A 20,383-nucleotide genomic window follows, 5' to 3' on the forward strand; every position below is an offset into this window, starting at 1 on the left:
GGAATGGCTGAACAAGTTGTGGTATATGATTGTAATGTAATAGTATTGTACTTTAAGAAATGATGAGGGGTGGTTTCAGAAAAACCTGGGAAGATCTATATAAACTGATACAAAGTGAAATGAGCAGAACCAGGAGAATATTGTACACAGCAATATGGTAATGATAATCTACTGTGAAAGATTTATCTGCTCTGATCAATAAAATGATCCATGATGATTCCAGAGGACTCATGATGAAAAAGGCTGTCCACCTCCAAAGAATATGGATGAATACTGAATACAAATGGAAGTATATATTTTTTAAAAACTCCTCTCCTCTCCTGTCTTCCTGTCTTTTCCTTTTTTTTTTTTTTTGAAACATGGCTGATATAGAAATATATTTTCCTTGACATCATATGTACAGTAGGTATCATATTCATTGTGTTCTCAGTGGAGGGGGGAGATTTTGGAGGGAGGGAGAGAATTTGTAATTGAAATTTTTTAAAATGAGTATATATTTAAAAAAACAACAAGCACAAGAAAACACATACAAAAAGGAAGAAAGATGAAAGCACAAGTTTGAAAGTCTGACTGTGTTACTCTCTGGCTCAAGAGTCTTCAGTGACTTCTTGCCTGTAAACTGAAATCCAAACTTCTTAGCTTGGTATTTAAAGCCTTTCAAAATCTGAATTCAGCCCACCTTGGCAAACTTACTGTACCTTATTCCCCTTCAAATACTCTGTATTCAAGCCAAACCTGACTTGCTTGCTATTTTGTGAACTTAGCAATCTACTTTTTGCCTTTACGTAAAGGAGGTTTGTACTGGTTGTCCTCCATGCCCATCATGTCCTCTTCCTCCTAGGTTCCTTTATTTCTTAGCTTCCTTCCAGGCTTAGCTCATGTGCCGTTATCAAGGCAGTATTTGATTTTAATGAATCAGATGCCTTCTTTATAGTCAAACAATAAGCCACTAGCATTTTGTCTTTTCTATGCCTTTCACTCAACTGTGCGTTATCACTTCTGAGGTTCTATCTGTTGTTTATCCCAATTAAAGATGGCCTTGATGTGTATAAAGGTCAGGTATGTTTTCAAAAAAGATTTTCATCAGAAACATTTTCAAATGAGAGCAAGATTAAATGAGTGCTTGACTTAGCATCTGGAAGTCTTCAGTTCTAGTTATGCCTGATATTTACTATCTGTGTGACTTTGGAGAGCTCATTTAATCTCTCCGAACTTCAGTTTTCTCATCTGTAAGTTGGGGATAATAAAACCTGTCATTTTGGCTTTGGAGATTTTTGTTTTCATTAAAATTTAGAGGAACCCAATGTATGTAAAGTGCAATGCTGACTTTTTTTTTTAGAAAATTATGTTTGTTAATATTCTGTGTTTTGGAATAACTTTCACCTTGAACCATTCCTTATAATGAAGATCTGAAAAGAGATAAAAGAAAACATTTAGCAAAATCACCCAAACATATGTAAAATGAAGGAGCTGTATTAAATCACCTCTGTTCTATTCCAGCTCAGTATCTATGATCGTATTATCTAAAATCTAGTCATATCTGGCAGTATATGCGACATTCCACACTTAGTCCTTTACCTCAACAAGGAAGGAAGATACTTTTAAAGAACTTGATAAAGTCATTTATAATACTGGTTATGGTAATTGTTTTTATTTTGTCAAAATTGTGGCTTTTGACTTGTTTTTCTAAAATAAAATTTATAATAAAGGAAAATGAGATGAAAAATACTTTCATTTAAGTGAAGCTCTATGTTACTTCATGAAGGACCAAAGTAATGAAGCTTAGTTATGTTTCACCACTTTGAAGGATTAGCAAGTAACTCTGATCCCCTGAAGATATGATCATTTCTTGGATAGAAAAGGAATAGTTCTAAGAGACTCTCTAAGACAGGGAAAGAGGAAGCCCTGGCCTGGCTAACTCCATGATGGGTAGAAGGCCTTTAGGTCATGGGCTAATCTGTGACTGTGTGTTTTATATGTCTTAAGAACTGAAAGAGAGAATGGGTGACACACTCAGATTCTGTGGCAGGGATTCCCTGTCTTCAGAGCACCCACACTTAAGGTTGGAGAGATAGAGAAGTATCTTTTATTTATTATTGTTACATAACTATTACTAGGAAAGGAAACTAGGTAAAAGTAGAGCATTAGGCTTGAAGTTAGAAGACCTGGATTACACTAAGAAGTTTTTGTTGTGTTTTTGATCTTGGTGCCTTGAATATATCACTTATAAATTTGGAGAATATAATTATTAATAAGGAATCTGCGATCAGACTTGGTGGTAGACTATAATCTCTTGTCTAATAACCAGAGTAACAAAAGAAAATAAAGAGGCCCATCAATTAGAACTTTGATCACCAAGTGATGGATTTGATTTTGGCCCTAGGAGCTCATGAAGCTCCCAGGGTACATTTAACCTTCTCTACATACAAAAGCATGTATAACTTTTACTCCTTCATTGGGTCCCACCCACACCTGTAGTAACAGTTGTAGAGAGGGGAAGCAGCAGAAACTAAGAATGATACAGTTCTTGGACTATCTAGAAATATTAATGTAGCTTTTGGTATCCTAAATAATGACAGTTGACATCTGTACGGTATTTTTTAACTTTTCACAGCATTTCAATTGGGACCCATAACAATCCTCTTTGTAAAGTAAATATTTTAGATATTATTTTCCCATTTGATAGATGAAGAAACTGAAGCCCTGCTAATTTAAGGAACTTGTCTATCACTACTCCAGTTCACTTCAGTTCAAGCATTTTTTAAGCATCAGCTATATGTTGGTCACTTGTGTTAGATGCTGGGCATACAAAGATAAAAGTAAAAGCAGCCCTCCTCTTGAAGTGCTTAATTCTACTGGGAGCTGGGGAGTAGGAGGGCAATACTAAGTAAATTCAAAATAATATATAATTTTGGTCTGGGAGAAATACTAGCACCAACTGGGGAGTGTGGGAGAATCATGGCAGGCTGCTTGTAGTAGGTAGTACTTGAGCTGACCTTCGAAGAGGGCCACGGGATCCAAGAGATGGATGGAAGAAAGGACAGCCTTATAGACATGGAAGCCAAGCTCTATAGAGGCACAGAAATTCGAGGTGGAATATCATGTTCAGGGAACAAAGAACAAGGAAGCCAGTTTGACTAGAAGGCCATACGTGATGGGGAGTCACACGTCATCAGCTGAAGTCAAATTGTAAAGAGTTTTTAACTAGTAAATGTCAGAGGCAGGATTTGAGCTCTCAGTTCTCCGATATTCTTTTGCTCCATCCTATGCTGGCCCTCTCACTGTCCTCCAATGAGTAGACACACTACTGTAAAAACTTAACCATGTCTATTTTGAACTTTCTCATTAATGATCAATATTGGTTACATGAATCTGGCAAATCTCAACTAGTACCTTGGATGTTATCTTAGATGGATTAAATCAGTTACATTTTATTAAGTGCCTCCTATGTACCCAACATAGACTAAAAGCAGAGCAGTCAAATCCCAGCCATCAGCTAGATTACCTTCTAGAGGAGGAGCCAAAGCCTACAAACAAGGCATTTACAAGGTAACCTTTGAGGGGAGGTACCAGTATCTGGGGGAGTGGGAAAGATCTCGTGAAGAAGAAATCATCAGGGAAACTAGGAATTCTAAGAGGTTTAGAGGAGGACGAACATTCTAGGTAGGGAGATGTTGAGTTGAGGAATGGAATATGGTGTCTGGCTGGACTGTAGACTGTGAAAAAAAACTGCATAAAAAAACTGGAAGGGAAGGATATGGCAGGTTTTAGATATCAAGAGTTTTAAATGTAAAACTGAGTTTATGTTTTATTTTAGAATTAATAGGGAGCCATTTGAGTTTTGAGCCAGGGAGGACATGATGATGCCTGTGATTTAAGAAAATTACTTAAGTGTCTGTGTAGAAGAGATTGGAATGGAGAAAGACATTTTTTTCCATTTTATTTTATTTTACTTTTTTATTATTATTTTTTTGTTTTCAGTGTTCTACAGTCACTTCCATATAACTTAGATTTTTTTTTTCTCCCTCCCTTCCGCTACTTCCTCCCTCCCTCCCTCCCTGAGATGGCATACAATTTTATACAGGTTCTACACATACGTTCATATTAAATACATTTTCACCTTAGTCATGTTGCACAGAAGAATTAAAATGAATTGGAGAAATCATAAAACAAACCAAAACATAATACAAAAGAAAATGATCTGCTACATTCTGCGATTGAATTCCATAGTTCTTTCTCTGGATGTGGAAGGCATTTTGCCTTAAGAGACCATTGGGAATTTTTTAAGTCCTTGCATTGCAATGAAGTTCTAAGACTACCAGAAAAAAATCCTTGCACACTGTGATTGTTGCTGTGTAAAAAGTTCTACTGGTTCTGTGGAGAAAGACATTTCAAGGAAATTAGGAAACTGTTGAAGTAGTCTATACTTTGAATGGTGAGGGCCTGAATTAGTGGTGACTGTGAGTGGGGTAAAGGACAAATTCAAGAGATGTTGGAGAGAGAAACAGTAAAGTATAGCAACCCTGATATATGTGGGATGAGAGAAAGTAAGGAGTGGAGATTACAGTGAGGTTGCACAGCTGGGCGACTGTAAGAAATAGTGATGCCTTTTAGCTTTTAAAGCCCTGCCCATCTCACGGCCCCCTTCCCCAGCCCCACTGAGTGTCATTTCCCTTCCTACATGCTACAGCCCAGGCTTCCATGCCTAGCGTGCAGTCCCTCCTTACTTCTGTCTCATATAACCCTTTATAATTCCTTTAAGACACAATTTGGGCACCATCTTATATATTACACTTTTCCTGATTCCCCCAACTTTCAGTGCTCTCCCTTCCAAATTACTTTGTATTTAACTATATATAGTTGTGTTTATTCACTTTATATTTATGGGGTGTGTGTGTGTGTATCTATACTTGTCTCCCTCAAGAGAAAAGGAATTGCTTCATTCTTTGTACTTTATCCTTAGTGCCTAGCACTGTACTTGGCACATAGTAGGTACTTTATTTAAACAAATGTTTTATTGATTGATTGAAATTCAGAAGAAGGGAGATTTGGGGGAAAATATAATGAATTCTGTTCAAAACATACTGAGTTTGAGATGCCTATGGGACATACAATACAGTTCAGAATGTCCAGTAGTCGCTGATGTAGGATTGAAACTCAGAAGAGAGACTTGAGCTGGAAATATAGATTTGGGAAACATCTGTGTAGAAATAATCATTAAACTCACAAGGGTTGATGCGGTCATCTAGTAAGAGATTGTAGGGAGAAAAGAGAAGAGAGCCCAGGACAAAATCATTAATATCACAAGATACCCTTCCTTAGTAACATCTATCAAATAGCCTATTTAAAGTTGATACATCTGTTCCAGTGTAAAACAGTATGGTCAGGAGGAATGAGTACTCCATTAAGAATTAGATATATCTTATTTTAAATATATACTTAAGCATATATTTAATTTAATATATATTTAAATTTTGAAAAATAAAATTTTATTTTAAACAAACATAGTTGTTTGCATTTGGTCTCCCCCATTAGATTGTAAGCTCCTTGAAGATAGGGATTGTGTTTGCCTTTCTTTGTATCCCCAATGCTTAGCACAATGCCTCCAACCTAGTAGGTGCTTCATAAATGCTTACTGAATTGACTTGACCTGGGTTCTTTTACCTGGTTTGCCTCTAACTTGTTATTCTACTATGGGCAAGACACTTAACTGCTCTGGGCATCAGCTGACACATAAGTAACCTTAGAAAATTGAACTCCGTAATCTTTTAAGTCCCTTTCCATCCCTGTGTTTCTGTGGTTTCCTCTTCTTCCATGTTAACAGATTTATGATGTTCATTTAAATGACTTATGGGCAAATTTACCAAGTCAAGAATTGAGAGGGATTAAATGAATGTTTATCATGTTCAACCTAATTGAAAAGTGTATATTCTCAGGGGTGGAGTGTGTGTGTGTGTGTGTGTGTGTGCGCGCGCGCGCGCATGCATGCGTGCCTGTGTATGATGGCATTATTTTAGTGAAGCTGATTAAAGATAAGTATGACATTTAAAGCATGGCTTAAAATGTGAAAGTACATTTATGATTTTTGTACCTCTGTCAGACTAAGAGGGAAAAAAATCATTTTAAGAACATATTCACAACATGGATTTAAAGATTATCGTCAATAAAGAGTACCAATTTATCATCTCTCTAAAACATGTCTTTGTTTTGGCATGTGCTTATCTCTAGAACCAATATATTTTGATGATGGTAAATATATTCATGGATAACATTTGGAGCTTTATCTTGGCAAATCATCCCTGAGTTTTGAGTCAGGATAAAGATGAATTTTACATACTCCTTTATCAGTTTTTTTCAATGTATCATTATAGGTTAAAGCTTGAATTTTGGTAAAATCCTTAACAGTGTCCACTCATTACAACCACCCTAATTTGGGCTCACATTACCTCTCTCCTAAAACGTTATAGCAGCTTTCTAAGCTGATCTCCCCACATGTAGCCTCTCTAAGCCTCTCCAGATAGCTGTGCCAAATTGATATTCATAAAGCTCAGGGTCTAATAAGTCTTCTGTTCATGAAACTTCTGTGGTTTTCAATTGCCCCATGGTAAACAAAAACATCCTCTCTTTGTCCTTTAAAGTCCTTCATCACAAGGCTTCGTCTACCCCACATTCCTCCCCCTCATTCTCTTTGTTCCAGCCAAGCTGGTCTATGTGACATTCTGTCTTCTGCCTCCTTTTCCCTCCACTGATTACCCATCATTTCACAGAGGTTTCACAATGGTCTTTCAAAGGTTGTACTAACAGAGTACCAGCCATGGAAGGTCCTACAAAGCTGTTAAGGCTTTGACTATGGACTTTGTCTGTTGTAGAAAGGCCAGTTTAACTAAATTCAGAGGCTTATGATCAGGTTGACCCTCAGGTGAAGATGTTTGGTTACAGAGACTCTTGAAGACTGTCTGCTAAGATGCAAAGGTACTACAGTCTCTACTCATAGGGAGAATCCCCCCACTGCCAAATTCATTCCTCCTTGATGTAAGCTTTCATTAAATACATGATCTTAAGTAGCATTAAAATGAGTGTATTGTCCAAATCAAGAGAGATAATCATCCTTGTATTCTATGTGGGTTAAATAGAGGAATATTGTATGAACTTTGAAATACCATATTTTAAGAGTGACATGGACAAACTAGAGAAAATAAAGGAGGATTACTAGATTGTTGAAGGTTGTGGGAATCACATTTTATGAAGAACAGTTGTAAAAAAAAATGGAAAGTGACAAGAACTGATTAGATAGGTTTTCTATATTCAGATATTTGAAGAGCTGCCATATGAAATCATCAGCAGACTTCTCTGTTAATTTGTGGGAGAAATAGGACTGGTGAGTGAAAGTTATGGGGAAGAAAATTTAAATTCAATAATAAAACAAAAAAAAACTTTTAAAAAAGACTTTTTAAAAAAAATAATTAGAGCCATCAAACAGTAGAATGGACTTCCTTACAAAATAGATTTAAAATCTTCAAGCAACCCATTTCAGTTATGAATGCTTCAGATTGAAGTCTATAACCTCTAACATCATCACTTCCAACTTTTAAAAGGCTAAGTAGAGTGTCTTGTTCAGTTAGTTTTAAATTAAACAGATTAGCTCATTGTAACTTAATTATTTAATCCAAAGGCATGCTACCTTTTAAGAAATAGTTGTGAGTCAAGGATTTGAGTGATGGAGACTTTTATTCTTTGTTGATACGAGGGCCTATTTCATAGGTAAACCAGTAATGACTTAAAAGTTATCTCTGTGTTTCTCAAAAGGATGTGCAGTATATTGTGAATTTTGCCCAGACTGTCATGAAATTTTGGATACTTTGTTATTACAGATAAAGTAAAATTTATAAATAAGTTTGTTTAGTACAGATTTTACTTCCCCAAAACATAGTAAAGTTTTACTATTATGTTTACTGTAACTGCAAAACACACCAGACTTTGAACTCAGAAAGAACTCAAGAAAAATTGTTGCTTTTATTGAAGCAAAACTGCCTACCTAAATCTGCAGGCTCCTCAGTAGTGTTGCCAATTTAAATGTCGAGTGTATGGGGATTCTTCTTGAAAAGAATACTGTGCCGGGAGTGAAAAAAGCTTGATAGCCATTGGGTTAACCTCAATGCCAAACTTACCATCCTTGAGCCACATTGTGATTTCTATTGCTTTTAGCCATGATCACCTTAGCTTGTGAGACATAGTAGGTTAACGTTGTGGGTTGTCTTATACAATAATAAATAGTTTAAATTTATGAATTTTTTTTCTTGTTTTCTAGCTTCTGAAAATGATTTACTAAATAAACGCTTGAAGCTCGATTATGACGAAATCACTCCTTGTCTTAAAGATGTAACTTCAGTATGGGAAAAAATGTTAAGTACACCAGGAAGGTCAAAGATTAAGTTTGACATGGAAAAAATACATTCTGCTGTTGGGCAAGGTAAGTTTTATTTTTCTTTGTTCTAAGATAAAGTACACCCAAATATAAACTATCTTTGGAGAAAGGACAGAATCTTGGATCATATTGTCTGAAGAATTTAAATTCCTGTGCCACCTTTCTCCCCCAAGGGCATTGTTACTTGGGGCCAAATGATTAATTCTGCCATGTGTTTCTGCAGTAAATCTCATGGTGTCCTGGATATTGCCGTGTCTCTGGCTGGGAAACACTGCTCAGGATCTCTCCTTTTAGCCTGAGCATCCCAAGGTGCCCATTTCATGTTCTTGGTAGGAGACACTGTGCTCAGTACTAGACCTTCTCTGCTATATGCTGGTCTGTCTCCTTAGCTAGGATAAGGCAGAAAAGAACTCCAACAGAGGTGGAGCAAGTATATCAGCTCACTTTTATGGACTACAAAGAAGGGCAGCTTCTGTGACAGAAGTGTGACACCTCTGAGTCACAGTCACACACATTCTGGCAGTAGTCTTGGTCTTTTCAGCACGCTGCCAGTGGGCATGCTTGTTCTCTCATGGGGAGACATCCCTTACTTATATGCCTTCAAATAAGGGTTCATGATCCATAATCTTATTAAGTTGATTGGTGAAGTCATAAAATTGAAAAGCAGTTTACCTGATCAACTCCTTCCCCATGTCCCCTCCATGAAAATAGGATTGTTTTTGGAGGGTGGGAATGAGTGTGGGTCGTCCTAATTTGACTCCCTTTAAAGCACCCAAACTTTGACATTCTTCCAGTTTGATTGTCAACCTTGAGGATCAAAATGAATTTTAAATGAGTTTAACTCATTTCAAGCTGCAGAGGACAATGGAAAGGATGTGTCCCTATCCTGATAATTAGTGACCAATTGTGGAGCATATAGGGTTCTACCACAGAATGAAATAACAATAGTCAAATTCCCTAACTGTTAGCTGAAAGGAAGTGCCCAATTCAGAGTCAGACTGAATGTGATAAAAGTCATGGACATAATTTCATGCAAAAATTACCTTTTTGTGACTTGAAGAGTTAGAGGTTCTGAGTATTACTGTGGAAACTGTTTTCCCCATAGCACAGTGACCAATAGGAATGCTTTACTTTTTAATCTCAATGTCTTCATCAATTTTAAATCTTACTCCATTTTTTGAACCTGCTACAACATGCAGAGTTTGTGCCCTATCTTCTTGAAAGCAGGCAGGCAAATAGGTGAGAATCCTCATAGAGAGGCTTATTGCATGAGAAAGATTTATGGGTATTTTCTTTGAAGACATTGGACAAACATTTGCTAAGCACCTACTAGGTATGAAGCTATGCTAGAATTGGAAGAAATAAAAGGATAAATTTGTCATTATTCCTTACCCTCAAGAAACTGCTCTTATCTCTTACTACATTCCCTGGTTGAGAACCATTTTACAATTGGCTTCATTCTATCTCTGGAGCCTTGGAATATGCCATATTCTTCATCTGGATCCTCCCCACCTCTGTTCCAGCAAAAGTAGACATCCTTTTATGGTTTCTCTCTCCTTAAAACTTACTTCTTCCAGAAAAATATTCTAGAATAGCCTCATCTTACTCTAGCCACTTAATTCACTTCACTGACCAGTTAGCTCTTATGGACAGCTGAATCTGTTTGTATAAATGTCTCTGTTGTTTGAGACCTGGATTATTTGAATTTTAAGGGAGTCCTGGCTCGCCCGCTACTTGGTGATTTCTTCACCAAGGTTGGGGATGTGCTTGCTTCTTTCTGTATAACTCTTTCCCCACTACTAGAATGATCTGCACAAAGGAAATGTTTAGATGATGGGTTGTTTGACCAACTTTCATTTGGAATTCATGACCCATGGAGCTGTGCCGCCTAATTGGGTGCTGTGCGGCAGCAGGGTACAGCTGCCTTGTCCCTGAGGATTCCCTACTTTTTCTTTGCCTTAAGAGTTACTCTACTTTAGATAAAGTGTAAGTCAACCCAGAGTATGTCAGTCTGTTTTTAAAAACAACATATGTCAAATACATCCTTCAACATATATAAGTTGACACCTCCTTGTGTGAAGTTTTATATTTTTTTAATCTTAAAATGTAAATTTATCTCAGATTGTGTGTGCCTTCTATCAATGCATGCAACCCTCTTCTAAAAATAATAAGCAGACTGATTTAAGTAGTAGAAGGAAAAATGGAATCTTTTAACTCGACAAAGTTCCCTTTCATCATTTTTGGACCTGTTCCAAAATAGCAACCCTGGAGGATGAGGTGCTGCTATCCAAGGCAGCAAGCTACCCCCACCTCCCTCTTACCCATGTCTCACTGGCTTGTAGCAAAAGGTGCAGAGATGCACTTCAGGCTACCAGCTACTTCAGCCGCAGCACTCCCAGCCTAGACTGGGACGAGGGAAAGGAATTAAACCTGCTTTGGGAGATATTTTTTAACCATAAAAACTAAACTTACTCCTATAAGTCTGAATCTGCTGTACCCTCGCTGATGTAATAAGAATGATTATATTGTAGTCCTAAAAATGTGGAGAGTGATTTTGTAATAAAAGAAAATAGGATATCTTTTACTTGAATATTTTTCCATTTTGAAGAAATGCCTAGACCAGATTCCCCACTGCAATTCTCTGTCATCTGGTTTTTTTTCCTACCTACATTTATTTCTAGCTATAGTATGAAGAATTTGTTATACACATTAGAGGGATCTATAGGATAATACATCAAGAACTGGCTTCAAAACCTGGAGGGCCTGGATTCAGATCCTAGCTGTGTCACTTCAGGCATTTAACCTCCCTTCTCTAAGCAATTCTCTTAAGACTAATTTGCAGTGAAGGTGCTGCTCTGAATGGTAGAGGGAGTTTGCTCATCTGAGAATTCCCTATATCAATGCCAATTGTAAGTCTAAGTGTTTTATGACATGACACTATATGAAATATATCACCTAGGAAAAAAAACACTGGGTGTGGAGAGGGGAGTAGTAGATTTCCCTCATTCCCAGAATTCTTTGTCTCCTTGTAGCACCCACCTCCCAGGGTTGTTGGGAGAACAGATGAGGATCAGACATTTGTAAAGTGCTTGAGGAATGCCTGGTACATAGTAGGAATCTAAAAAATGCTGCTTTCCCTTCCTCCCTTCCTTCATTCCTTCCCTTTCTCTCTTCCACCCTTCCTTCCTTCCTTCCTTCCTTCCTTCCTTCCTTCCTTCCTTCCTTCCTTCCCTTTCTCTCTTCCACCCTCCCTTTCTTTCCTCTCTCTCTGCCTCTTGGTTTCCTTGTTTTTGTAAAATCCCACCTTTTCTCCCTTAAAGAGAGCGATTCCTTCTGTGATTATTTCTACCTTATATCATCTGTCTGTCTATCTATTTGTCTGTCTTTCTGTCTGTCCCTAGGTGGCCCAGTGGCTAGAGCACTGGGGTGAAGTCAGGAAGACCTTAATTCAAATCTGACCTCACACACTTACTAGCTATGTGACCCTAGGCAAGTCACTTAACCTCTTTTTGCCTTAATCCCCTGGAAAATGACATGGCGAACCACTCCAGTGTCTTTGCCAAGAAAACCTTATTATGAACAGTGTGGTCATGGAGAGTCGGATAAGAGTGAGCAAAAAGAAAAAATCTATCCGTCTCTTACTTGCATGTAGTTATTTACATGATGTCTCCTCCATTCGATTTTAAGCTCCTGTTTTTTGCCTTTCTTTATGCCCCCAGTCCTTGGGGACTTAATAAATGCCAGTTGGCTTGAAAAGAGGAATGTGGGGAATTTGGATTTTAATTTAAGCAAGTAAATTCCTTTAAGAGCATATCACCTCCTTGAGGACAGGGGCTGTTATTTTTTTCATTTTTGTCTTAGTATCCTAGTGCCTCCCATGGTGTCTTCCTTGGTAAGGGCCTGTTAAATTTTAGCATTTTGGAGGAAGCATTTTCATAATGATATTCTAAGTTTGGGTGCTTGGATAGGGACCTGGTACTTACCACATTTCATCAAGTAAATCATATCTTGTGAGGATGAAAGAAGAGTTTGCTCCAACTTGAGTATTTCCAAGTTAGAGGTCATGACTCTTAATGCTTTGTGAATTAGTTGCTTGGAAATGAACTACCATGGATTAGTGAAAACAAACGTTTTTCTTCAGCTCCTTGGCTACATGATAAATCACTTGCTGTAATTTTAACCAGGTCTCATTCAGAATGAGATTGTTCTGCATAGTCTTAGCACAAGATGCATGAGCACGTGATGGGGGTGGCGATGAGAGCCTTCTCCCTCTGTGACAGCAAATAGAAAAGAAGAAACTCTAGCTTTAAGAGGCAATAAAACTTGGCAGACTGATCACATGTCCAGGTAGGAAACAGGGCCTTACTTCCGTCTCAGAGAAGGGAGTCAAGAAAAAGAGAATTATTATCCTCATGTTTGCTGGTGTCATTGTCACCACTCCAGGTCTCTCTGTCTTCTTGGTATTATTTGAGGGCATCTACCCTCTGCCTGTCTCTAGAGATACATTAGACCCCAGCCCTACTTTGAGTAAGAAAGCAGGGAAGGAATGGGAACACAATATGGCCCAAGCCTTCGTTATTATTCCAAACAAGTTATGGTAAAACTGTAGAATTCGATTTCTCCTTGATGTTTAAGTGGTATTTTCCCTTTGTAATTCAGTAATTATATGGGGGCGGGTGAGTGGGTCTGTTTTTGTTAAACTTAATGGAATCTGAAGGAACTTGGAAGGATCGTCTCTCATCTAGCAAATCTTCATTTTGTTTTCAACTTAGGATAATGTAGCGTATGTATCTCTGGAGCCTGCCGCAAAGTTTAGTGTGTAAATCCTCCTTTTAACCTTTAAAAATATTCCCCTAATTTAGGGCCAGTTTTTATATGTGGAATTACATTTGATGGAGGCCACACCTTTAATTTTCTTTCTTTGCTATTTTTATTACTCAGGTTAATCATTTTTAAAGACATTATAATGATAATACAATCTTTTCTTTTTATGTTTATACCACCACTGAGCACTTACCATAGCTCAAGTGTTGTGGAATATCTAAAGATTTTCATCTTCTCTTTCCCTGCCTGCCTTGTCTCAAGTCTCCCCCACTATTTCCAATCCATTTTGACATCACTTCCAGATTGATCTTCCTCAATCACAGCCATGATCAGAAACTTTCCATCATCACCCTTTGCTTACTGAATAATCCACATTTTTCTAGATATGGCATTTTGTGCACTCTATTGTAGGGTTTCACCCTAACTTTCTAGAATGATCTGTTCCAGTCATCGATCCCATCTATTCCACTGGCCTCCTTGCTATTTGTGAATGTGCTTTGATCTTCCTTACCTCCATCTTTCTGTATAAGAATTGCCTTTTTAAGGAGAGCCATCCTATTTCTGTGCTTGCCCTTCTCTCTGCCTTTCTGCACCACTTAGTGCCAAGGTATATTTCTTCTTCGAAGTCTTCCCTGTTTATTCCTAGCTACAAATGAACTCTTCTTTCTCCCTGGGAATCTTCTAGTATCTTGTCCTGCCCTTAAAGTACTTACCACTGCTTCCTTGCTTGATAGTAAAGTAGACTGTAATTGAAACAGCATTGGATTCAAAGGCAGAAGACTTGCTTCTGATATTTTAGATCAGAGATTCTGAAATTGGGGTTAGTATGCACACTTCTAGGGCTTGGTGTTCCCTGAGAATTGTAGTTAGGCATTGTGCTTCTACGATACACTAGGCTCTACACTAAGCCCTGTTCTGACTTGGTGTACATTTGGAAGTGGCAGTCATCATCTTCTATAGACCCTCTTGTCAAGAGGTGGACGAACCTGGGCAAGTGATATAACCTCTCTGGGCCTCAGCTTTCTCATCTATAAAGTAGGGAGACTAGTTGAACTACTTACCTTATATTCTTATAGGGCAAAGTATTTTGTAAACTGAAAAGTTATATATTAATGGAAGGACCTGTGGTTGATCATTATTATGGATAGGGATGAGGAGTAATAACCTTAGAATTAGCTGCCAGTCAACAAGCATTTATGAAGCATCTATTTTGTACCAGTCCCTGAGGACACAAGGTGAAAAATGAATCCACCCCTGACCTCAAGGAAATTACATTCTATCGGGCAGACAGGGTCATGGAATACACAGCATGCACATTTAAACAGAATCGGTGCAAGGTCAAGGGCAGGGATGCTGTGGGGAGCAGAAAAGGCTTCATGGAAAATGTCCTTGAGCTGAATTTTGAAGACATCTGGGCATTCTAACAGATACAATTGAAGTAGGAGTGCATTCCAGGCCTCGGGGCAGTGAGAGCAAAGGAACTGAGATGGGGGATGGCATCAACGCAGAGAATGTGCTCTCTGCTCCCAGCGTGGTACCTTTACATGTAGCAGGCTCTTGATAAATGTTTGAGCTTGTCTTCATATTGTTTGATTATTTCCTCCTACACTCCCTCATCCCTGTTGTAAAATGTTCAATGGCCAGCACTGTGTGGTCTTCATTGTTTCATCCCTCTAAGTGCCCAATAGAAAGAAGGTATTTTTATTTAGGAGAATAATGCCAACCACATTTTGGTTCCTTCTCCTTTATTCATGACTACTATTCTGATTACTCATTAAATAATATGTTGGATCCCATTATATGTTACTGCTAAGTCATTTTAGTTGTGTCCGACTCTTCTTGACCCCATTTGGGGTAAGTACGTGAGGCTGGATTTGAACTCAAGTGCTTCTGACTTTAGACCTGGTATCCTATACACTGCACCATCTAGCTGCCCCATTGTATATTACCCGACAGTTATTCTTAAGATGTTATATTTTGTGATGTCTCTGTTATCTGCCTGATTTTTTTAAAGGAGTACCTCGTCATCACCGTGGTGAAATATGGAAATTCTTAGCAGAGCAATACCACCTAAAACACCAATTTCCAAGTGGTAAACAGCAACCAAAGGATATTCCATATAAAGAACTCTTAAAACAGCTCACCTCCCACCAGCATTCAATTCTTATTGACCTAGGTAAGTTCACAACATTAATTTGAAATGAAAATTGAAGTTTCTTTCCTTTGGAAATACACATTGCATGGAATACCTTTGGGCTTTTTAATGATGTGACTTTATATTTCATGATTAAAGCTTACTGAAGTCACTTTTAATTGAAATGGTCCTGGAAGGGAATAACATACTTAGTCTTGTTCAATTATTTAAAATGTCCAGATTTTAAATGGACAGTTGGTTGCTTCTTTGCATAGAGGAGGAAGTAATTTGCATGTAAATTTCAACGTACATTTTGCAAATTTGAAATATTTACAAAGGGACTAACTTTCTTGTGAACACCCGTATTGAATGAAAGCATGAATATCTCAATTCAGATAATTTTTTTTCTTATTTGAAACATTAGAATCTTACCTCCACCCCCCCTAAAAAAAAGCTAAAATATACTTGTGCTAATGTGAACTTCATGAAGAGTACATTAACTATAGATAATACAGGATAGTGTGGATAAGACATCCCTTCTTATAAACTACATGCAAAGACATTTATTCGCTAAACATGCATTGAAACTATATTATGTGCTCTTTAATAAAGGAACTATATCTTATCATGAATATCGTATTACATAGTATATATTTATAGGATTTTTAAATAATTATATTATTTGTATAATAATAATGATTAACCTTACTTAGTAAATCAAATCATAATTTGGTTCTAGGCATAGTTGAAAATTAAGGAAAAATTCGTAGTATTTACCTGCTAACATGAAGCCTTTACCCTTTTTTGAGTTGTGGAAACTACATGTTGAGATGAAGTCAAATAAGAATGCATTTATAAGAAATAATGAGCCAGTAATAAACTAGATCCTCCTAGTTAATAATAGAAATCAGACTTTTTGCTTTTTGATATACTTTCTGAGGTCAACTCAGTATCTTATGCATGCTTCTTTAAAAAAACCTTTTTTTAATGAACAAAAATGTATTTTTCTCCCTACCACCTTCTCATTGGAGAGGGGGAAAAAAAGAAGATAAAACTTTTTAAACAAATATTCATAGTCAAGCAAAACTAATTCCCACACTTGCCAAAAAAAATATGTCTCACTCCTTACCCTGTCCAAGGTGGATAATGTGTTTTTATCACAAGTCCTCTGAAGTTGTGGATGGTCATTGTGTTGATCAGAGTTCCTGAGTCTTTTGAGGTTGTTTTCATAGTGCTATTATTATGTAAATTGTTCTACTTACTTTACTCTTTCAGTTCCTATAAGTCTTTCTGGGGTTTCTTTTAAAACCTTTTCTTTCATCATGTCTTACTGCTCAGTAACATTCCATTATGTTTGTGTGCTTTAATTTTTTCAGCTATCATCCAGTTAATTGAGAGAAAGGGTAGAGGGGGGTATATATTCCTTAGTTTCCATTTCCTTGCCACCATGAAGAATAAAAGATGTTATAAAAAATTGTTTTATGTATAGTTCAGTAACTTTGGGGATACAAGTTTTAAATTAAGCATTCTTTTTTTAGGTGACTTGTTTTGTTGAAATGGCATTCATTGGTATACAAAAATGACCATGTCCAGAATTCCTTTACTACTGCTTCTTAAATAGGTTTTCGTGATATCATTGTGTAAATGAAAGTATGTCCTTCAGATACTGCTTTCTTGGTATTGGTTGAAATATGATGATCTTAAAATAATGAACAGTAAAATATGGTTGAGGTGAAATACTTTGAACAAATAATGTATTCTAGTTCTTTTTGGAAATAAATTTTAGATTTATCTTCATCCTCATTTTTTTTTAATATGTCTTTAGCTGTTCCCTTTTCACTTAAAAAAATGATGATGTTTCACTTTAATAAAAATGTATAGCTAGACTAATGAAAAGAAGTTTCTGAAATTGGAGCTTTCAGGAATGGATAAATAGCAGTAGTATGAAAAGCCAGACAGTTGAAGAAGGAAAATATATGATGAATTATACTAAATCAGCCTGCTGGCAGATACTTGTCCACTTGCCAAATTATGTCAAGGGAGTAAAATTCTCGTATAGGTCACTACAAGTTTATAGAAGAGCTCATAAAGCTCTGAATTATTCATGCCCTGCTGGAAGCCTATTACAGCTCTGTAGATTAAAATGAACACTGTGTAAATGTTTGATGGCCGTTGGATATATGTAGTGTTCAGAACGAGAGAAGGGATGGTTTCAGTGTACTCTGCCCTTGTCAGACCCCAAATGGGGCACCCAGATGCCCCCTTCTAGAGAAGCTAGTTGCACAAGCAGGATGACAAGTGGACTCGAAGACACCCCACAGGAGACTCTCTGGGACAAATGGAAAGAAACTAAGAAAACCCCAAAGGAAGGGAAGACTTGATAGCAGCTGTCTTCAAGTACTTGAGGGTCTATAGTATGGAGGAGTATAAATTCATTCCTCTTGGACATAACAAGGAGCAAAGGATAGAAGTGACAGAAGAGTAGATCACAATTCAAAGCTGGGAAAAGTGTCCTTGCAGTTATAGCAGTTGGAATGAAATGGGCTGCCTGGGGACAATCTAAGCTCCTTGAGGGCAGGACTGGTTCTGTACACAGCACAGAGCACAGTACCTAGCATATAGTAGTAGTAGAAGTAGAAGGAGTGATAGGAATAGGAGATGGAGGAAAGAGGAGCCATCATAGGAGGAGGAAAATTAGGAGTAGTAAGGAGGTGGTAGTAAGACTGTGAGTAGGACAAGAGAAGAAGGAAGAAGAATGACAAGTTAAGGTTCTGGTTCTTTACAGTTATCTCATTTCTGATTGTCACAACAACCCTGGGAGCTGGCTCCTATTATTGTCCCCATTTTAGGCAGACAGAAGTAAAGTAACTTGCTCGGGTTCACAGGACCGTTAAGTGTCTGGCACTTTTTGAACTTAAGTCTTCCTGACTGCAGATCCACTGGGATGCTTAGCTACTTAGCACACAGTCAGTGTGCATTTGAAGGTGCCTACTTTTGCCAAGCATCCTTAGGTGCTTGGGATAAGAAGATAAAAAGAAATCCTTGCCTTCAAGGACCTTGAATTCTTTGGAGGAAGACTGTGTTCATACATAGTTATATAGACTATGTGCAAAGTAGCTATACAGTTGTTTTTGGAGGGATGGCACTGGTAATTAGAGGAAGAGGAATAGAAGGTGATGCTTGAACTAAGTCTTGAGGGAAACAAAGGATTAGTAAATTCTTGTTGAAATGAGTTAGAAAAACTCTTATATTAGTTGCAGCCTTTCTCATGAGATGTCCAGTAGTCGCTTCACACTGTCAGGTAGTCCTTGAAATAGTCTTGGCTATTTGAATAATGTCCTGGGAAAAAACAGGATTCGGAGGGCCTGTTCTTAGTAACTGTTGCTGTGTGTTAATCCTTCATTGCCGAAGAAGACCATGTCATCAGGGTAATAATGACATGACTTGCACTTGACTTTGTTTTGAGTGAGGGTGGTGGGTGGTTGTAGATGGCCTCTGCCCTAGGCAGATACAAGTTTAAATGCCGGTCTCCTATAAGCATCTAGTGACGAGGACAATTGCTAGGTGTCAGTAAGCCCCCAGGAGTTTCCAACTGCCTCTGGTATTTAAGAGCAGAACTTAGAATCTGACGCAATCGTACCTTTAGGAGGCACTAGTTTTGTTCCTGGAATTTTCATTTTGAAATTTTTGACGTGAGTGGAGCACTGGTGTTGATTGTTGGTGGTTCTGCCCGATGGCAGCCTAAAATAAATGATGCGAAGTTGACATCAGCATGGCCCACTAACCGTTAGGAAAAAGAAAGATTTTCGTGAATTGGCAATAGCCCTTGTTTGTTAATGTGATGAGCAATAGGACAGATGACATCATATTCCTCTAATGTGAAATGAAGCAAGAGATATATTGAGAATAAGAGGCTAAAAAGAAGTGAGTACAACAAGTTTCTACATTTTTTAAGACAAATAGGGAAGAGAGAGGAAATGTCTTTCCCTCTAAATCCAATATTTTATCTCAATATTTCATTTCAACATACCTCCTTTTTTCCATAGGCAAAGTTATTCTTGAGTCTTACACATATTTAATTACTTTTCCCTGAAAGGAAGGAGAAGGAGGAGAAAAAAAAACCCGCAATGAGTTGACTGAATTGTGAGAGAGTTTATCAGTTCTCATAACTGTGTGAATCCCATCTGGGGAGGATTTGTTCTCCAGTTATTAGAAGCCACTGAGAGTCACAGCTGTGACTGACAGCAGCCTTTCCTCCAGTTGGCATGTGATCTGGGCAGGCCTGTGATTCAGCCTGTTTTGTTTCATAACCTCCTTTGCTCTATTGTTTGCTAAGTCCCTTGACCTACTCCTGGAAGTCCCTGTTCCGGCCATCCCTCTCTGATAGTGGAGCTTCCTTCCCAGACACCTGGCCTTTCTCCCCTGCTCCCCACTCAAGTCTGTCTCCCACAGCCACTTGTAGTCTCTCCTAAATCTCCTGGGTTCTGACCTTCCTTTAAGGATGCTCCCTCATACCATTTGAGATTGTCTAAAAGCGTCCTTCAGTTTTTATGAGTATGATTCCTCCATTTGTCTTGGCAGGCTTCACCCCTAACTCTTCTGTCAGCACCATCCTTTGCCTCCCCCGTTTAAACTAAGCTTTCTCAGTCTGTTTCTCCCAGAGCACGTTACTGTGAAGATAATAATATCCTACCTGTTCTTAAACCTTCTCACCCAGTTGGAGTTCATTTACTAAAGCCACCTCTAAACTGAGGCCAAAAGAAAAATCTTTCTCCACCTCCCAACAGTATTGTTGATTTTCTATAACATTGCACATTCCCCCAAACAGTCATTTAATCTGGTTTCCTAAGAGGTTTCCTCTAGGTGTCATTTTGAGAAAATCTCTCACCAGTGAAGATCTAATGCAGAAAGATGCATTTCACAAAATTGAAATTGGTGCTCTCGTGTTGCCTTCCCTGCCAGAGTCTCTGAAAACTCATCAGTAGATAAACTGTATAACC

At 37.9% G+C, this 20,383-nt stretch overlaps 1 protein-coding gene across 10 annotated transcripts in view; it reads left to right on the forward strand.

Annotated features, from left to right (window-relative positions):
- Positions 1-20,383, forward strand: part of TBC1D1 (TBC1 domain family member 1) — a 299,311-nt gene that overhangs the window by 227,918 nt on the left and 51,010 nt on the right. For all 10 annotated transcript variants that reach the window (XM_072620459.1, XM_072620458.1, XM_072620460.1 and 7 more), the window contains 2 exons: positions 8,309-8,470; positions 15,264-15,425. In XM_072620459.1, coding sequence (XP_072476560.1) covers positions 8,309-8,470; positions 15,264-15,425 — 324 coding nt within the window. The remainder of the gene's footprint in view (positions 1-8,308; positions 8,471-15,263; positions 15,426-20,383) is intronic.

Source organism: Notamacropus eugenii, chromosome 6 (genome assembly GCF_028372415.1).
Source record: "Notamacropus eugenii isolate mMacEug1 chromosome 6, mMacEug1.pri_v2, whole genome shotgun sequence".
Lineage (NCBI taxonomy): Eukaryota > Metazoa > Chordata > Mammalia > Diprotodontia > Macropodidae > Notamacropus > Notamacropus eugenii.